This window comes from Thunnus albacares, chromosome 17 (genome assembly GCF_914725855.1).
Source record: "Thunnus albacares chromosome 17, fThuAlb1.1, whole genome shotgun sequence".
Classification (NCBI taxonomy): domain Eukaryota; kingdom Metazoa; phylum Chordata; class Actinopteri; order Scombriformes; family Scombridae; genus Thunnus; species Thunnus albacares.
Window position 1 is genome coordinate 10,922,720 of NC_058122.1, and position 5,599 is coordinate 10,928,318.

At 37.7% G+C, this 5,599-nt stretch overlaps 1 protein-coding gene across 1 annotated transcript; it reads right to left on the reverse strand.

Annotated features, from left to right (window-relative positions):
* Nucleotides 1-843: 843 nt before the first annotated feature.
* rasd4 (rasd family member 4) lies at nt 844-4,194 on the reverse strand. Its single transcript, XM_044330706.1, has one exon. It carries the CDS (start codon nt 3,433-3,435, stop codon nt 2,809-2,811), a length of 627 nt encoding a protein of 208 aa, XP_044186641.1. The 5' UTR covers nt 3,436-4,194; the 3' UTR covers nt 844-2,808.
* Between the last annotated feature and the right edge of the window lie 1,405 nt (nt 4,195-5,599).

A 5,599-nucleotide genomic window follows, 5' to 3' on the forward strand; every position in this document is an offset into this window, starting at 1 on the left:
CTTGTTCAAAACTTCTCAGGTATCTATCCAGCACTGAGGAGCTTTGACCAAGTCTAGGAGCAGAGACAAGCATAGTAACAAGGATTTTCATAATGATCTAATCAGTTGACATCAAAGATATACAGCTGTTAAAACTTTCTAATGCTTATCTAAAAACAGCCTAAGCAAGCCTTAAACCTGTGCACAGTACAACCTCAATGAAAAGTTTAGTTCGCACCTGAGTTTTAAAAGGGTCTGCCTCTCTGTCTTCATCCATGTGCCAAAAAGACGAGCTTGTGTGTGCAGCTGAAGACAGCTGTGAGTTTAAAGAGGAAGCAAAGAGGAACCAGAGATCTGATAATCACAGGTCACTTCCTCGTCTGATTCTCGGAAAACAATGCACCTTGTCTCTGAGCGTTTGTTGGAAAGAGGAAGCATGTCTTTTTCTTTCCCTATCTGGGTCTGCGTGGCCTTTTAACTGAAATTTTGTTGAAAGCACATACACTGCTGTTAGAGGACATCAAAAATGTCAAAAAAAGATTGATCCATTTAACCAGCTGTCATGTTTCATGGCAGGTAGAAAGTATGTTTTTTCATAAAATCTGAGTGTTAAATGTTAATTGTGTATTGTAAAATATGGGCATTCACTTACATCACAAATTTCTTGTAATCCTGAAGTCTCCAAATGAATCACAAAATTATCCCACAGGCTTCAAATGACAAACATTTTACTTCGTATTGTCTTATGTGTTCCGTGAGAAGATGCGACAATTTGAGCATGGATTAAAATGATTAAATCTAATACAAATAATTATCTTTACTAATCTTTTCATGGCAGTTAGTAATTCTGACTGAAATCTTGCTCCACCTGTTTGGTTGTAATGAAAACCTGCAGGCTCCCTTCCAGCATGACACTTGATTGTACAAGTCTATACTAAACAGACACAGCAGGTTTTATTTTTTTTTACTTGACTTCCTCTAACATCTTACAAGCTTATTGGTTCTCTCATAATCTCGTTTTTTTTGATACCCTGACATGTTGTGAAAATGAAAATACCTGCTTCCTCATTGACCTCTGAGTATTTATCAAACTCTGCACATGTATTGAGGCCTTGAACATTGTAAGCGTTGTAAAAAAAAAAAAAAAAAAAAAGACCACTAGAGGGCAATACAACTACAAGACAGGACAGAACGGAGAGACCATGCTATTTATGTGCATGTCTGTGATATCAGTCCATCAGTTATTTTACTTCGCTAGTATAATCCACTCAGTATCAATTCTGCTTTCTAGGGAGTCATGGTAACATTAATTAAAATTAACACAATCACTTTAAATTGCAGGCAGGTCAGTCAAGTGATGCAGCAGTTCTTGTTTTTCTGTCCCGTTTAAAAAAAAACTTTTTAAAAAAACGTTTCTAGTACGACCAGCAGCAGTTGGAGAAAATAAATCATCACTATGTCAACATAATACATCCTGGGATGGAATTATAGTAATTTGATGGGCCATTGAAATGATAAATGGCTCCTTAGTCACATTTTTTTAGAGGAGACATCTCTTGTACTACAATCATTACACATTACACATCATGTATTTCATTTTGACACATATCATACCAGCAATACAATTTTAAAGTCCTCAGATCCAAACTGTTTTGTGTGAATAGTGAAACTTTTTCACATGAGCCTTTTTCACACATGTGAGACTTTAAAATATTATATCTTCTGTCAGCCCGTGTAAGCTTTATTTCACTTTCAGTGTATTTATTTGGGCTGTGATCAGTTCCCTAATAATGTAACACATTTTCACATCTCTCTCTTTCTCACACGCACATACACACTCAAAGACTTCTCTCTTAGACTTACCTTCTCTCTGTTCTGTCTAAACCATTAATGCTACTTAATATATCCAGAGTTTATTTATCTTGGAATGAGCTTTGAATAAGTACATCAAACATCACCTTTGCTCTTGGTACTGTTATGGTGAAAAGAAATTCAATTTAAATTCTCAAAACCAGTGCAGATATTTGAAAAAAAGAGGCCTTTTCTTCCCATTATCCAATAAAAAAAGATTTTATTAAGCAAACAAAGAGAGAGAGAGTGCTGTGTGCGTACAGTATGTAGTTTGTAATAAGTATTTACACATTAACGCAGAGTGCATAATGAGATTTTGCGAAGCAGCATTTCAGAGTTGCAGGACAGGCTGCACAAGAATTCACAACATAACGTCTGATGTGTTGCTATCACAAATATAAAGAGTTTCTTGGTTAATTTCTTTCAGTTGTTCACTTGATTTTGCAAAAACCATAACCATGTAGAGACTTTTGCAAAAATACCCATCATTTCACAGATATTGCACTTTTTAACACCAGTAACACAAAACCCAAAGTCACATTACATGTACATTGAAACCAAGCTCATGATGCACAATGCTGCTTCTACACTGTTGCAATTTATTACAGCTTTTTTTTTTTTCTTGGACATTCACAGTAAGTAGTATGCTGGCACTATTTCATTTTTTCACTGTTTAACACAGTTGTTCAACCACATTCTTTCATGTCTTTAAGGTGGTGTCTGTTTTCATCTTTGTTTTTTCTTGTTGAAGCATCTCTGTGCCTCCAGTGCTGTTAGATTTCTTTCAAGGAATGAGGAAACATCTTTTTTTAACTCAGTGTTTCAGTGGCAGTCAGATTCAGTCTTAACACATGTAAAACTGTCTCTGGTTCTGTTTCTCTCCACTCAGATCCCCGTCAACAAAGCACTTTCAGTCTCTTTTGGGCAATTTCTTTCAGTCTCTGTTTGTGTTGTTGCCCTCTGAGCAGCTCTGCATCATTATGAGATGAGGCAGCTGTTGGTCTTGTTCATAGGAGGTCGTTTGTTGCTCTCCTTGGGGAAGGTTTCACGTCTGCGGCACAGTGCTGGACTGAGCCGACTGGGCAGGTTGGCTTGCTGGAGCAGCTCCCGAAAAGCTTCAAGCACATTGACATTATCTTTGGCCGAGGACTCCAGGAAGCTGTTGTTCCAGTCCAGCTCCACTGTGGACAGCACGTCCTCGCTGGACACCTGACGCTCATTGTGGCGGTCGATCTTGTTGCCTATGACCACAATAGGGGTGTACTTGTCCTCCTTGACTTCCAGGATCTCCTCTCGCAGACTTTTGACTGCCTCCAGGGATTCAGGGTCATTCACTGCATACACCAGGGCAAAGGCGTCGCTGTTCTGGATGGAGAGCTTACGCATGGCTGGGAAGGAGTAGCTGCCACTGGTGTCCATAATGTTAATGGTGACTTTGACACCCCCAACCTCATACTCCTTCCTGTGGAGCTCCTCCACAGTGCGGCGGTGCTTGGGCTCAAAAGTGTCTTTAAGAAAGCGTTGGATCAGGGCTGTCTTCCCCACTCCAGCTGCTCCCAGAAACACCAGACGCACCTCTGTCTTCTCCTTAACTTCAAAAGACATGTTGGGGTTCTGTTACTCTTTCCCCCTCCCTCCCCAAAAACACTGCTTAAAAGGATGTCTCTTCTGCTCTCTTTGTTCACCTCTCCTTCACCTGTTGATCCTCTTCTATAACATCTGATTTGATGGCAGTGATGGAGCTGGAAGTGTTTATGTTGAAGTGAAACACAGAGATGATGATAGCAGATGCATGTGAGAGTACCAGACAGAGCTGCCCTCTGTATTTATGTTCACATAAATTCCCTGCCCCCTTCTGCTCCCAGCCAATCAGGAGAGGGCAGTATCTCACTCTCCCTGAACTTACAGCAGCCAATCAGAGATTCATGCAAATCAAATGGAGTAAGAGAAAAAAAAAAATACAATGCAGAATACATTTCCAGCAGAGGATTGTGATGGGTTGTGACTGCTGCTCTTAAGATGTTACAGTATGTGTTTGAGGAAAGTCTTTGTTTAATGTGGACTGTGACATAAACCATTAACCAGTAAAAAAGAGACAAACATCATGCTTTTTTAATGTAAAGGCTTTATTTCAGCTGTGGCTGTAACCGCAAATGTCTCTTTGTTTACTGAAGAACAGCATTTTAACTTATATATCTGCAAGCAGCAACATGTGAGGAAGGCTCAATTCCAGCAAAAAGGTGACTTAGAATATTCTCCCATTCAGAATGTATTTTTGAGAGTTATCTCAAAAGTTTCATACCGCCATTGAGGGCTTCAAAAAAAAAAAAAAAAAGAAAAGGATAAGGCTGGTAAATTTCTATATTTTTCTTATTGTCAACAAATCTCATGTGCAGAGCCAAATCAATCCTACAAGTATTGTGTGTGCATCCAAACTCTTATATATGTCATTCCTCTGTGTCGTTATACTCCATTGTTGTCCGAAAACGATTAAAAACACGTCAGTGAGCCACACCGTTGCACTGGGTGACATGTTCCTTCACCACAAAGACGAAAATTACAGTACTTTGTTTAGAAACGGCTTGAAAGACTAATGTGTTCAAATTTTATTTATTAAAATAAACTCCTTGAGGTGTACCATCTCATTTTTGGGGGGATCCCAACATATACTGTATCACAATCTCTACATAACAACAGAGGAGTGACAAAATAAATAAAAAATAGAAATACAATTATCAATATGGCAATATGCAGACAGACAATAAACAAAAAACACAAACAAACATTAATTAATGAAAACACTGAAAATATTATATATCAAGGTGGCCAAAGTGTAAGTGGATCACCAAATACAATCAGGTATAAACATTAACAGTATAAGGTATAAACAGTAGGTATAAACAGTGACAGCTTCATTGATAACAGTGACAGTGCATCTCAAAGTAAGAAGACAGGGCATGCTTAACATACCAATTGCTCTAATATCAACAGGTAAATTATTCCAATCTGTGGAGCTTTAAACATATAAAAGCTTTTTTGCAAATAATTTTCTTAGCATGAGGGACAGAGAAATAGAGCTGAGCAGAGTGGCTAACTTGTTCATTTGAAGTAAAAAATACAAGATACTGTTGTAAATGAGGATAATTGAAATGAACACATTTAAATATAAGTTGATGCCAGTGAATGTGTCGATGTAAGATCGATGTAAAACATTGATTCCAAAGTTGACTTTATGTAAGACATGATCAATGTGTGATTTGTATGAGAGTTCAGAATCAAGCCATACATCAAGATATTTAATATTATCAACTTTATGCAGAGGGGTGCCGTCATTACAGGTTATTATACAGGAACCAGGTTTGGATTTGAGTTCATCTCTGGTACCAAAGATCATAATATAGGTGACTTTTTGTTTTGTTTCAGATAGATAGCTTTATTTTAGCAGGGGAAACCAACTGAGAGCAAAGCTATAATTCCCAATGGTGCCCTGCAAATCCAACCATATAACAAAAAATTGTAAAATCAATAATCATATAGGCTACAAAGCATACAACACAAACACAAGACAAATGACTTGGAAAATACAATAAAAAACCCGTGAAGAAAAATACTGCAAAATAAGTACACTACACATGCCAAAGCAGTCACAATTAAGAAAAACAAGAGCATTTATTCTATAAAACATTGTTCAACAAAATCTTAAAATGTTCTAGGGATAAAAACGTCTAATTTAAGGGAGTCCTGAAGCTTATTCCACCTATGAGGAGCA

Excerpts from the sequence above, each read along its gene's own strand:
- rasd4 (XM_044330706.1), bottom strand. The coding sequence starts at position 3,435 with ATGTCTTTTGAAGTTAAGGAGAAGACAGAGGTGCGTCTGGTGTTTCTG.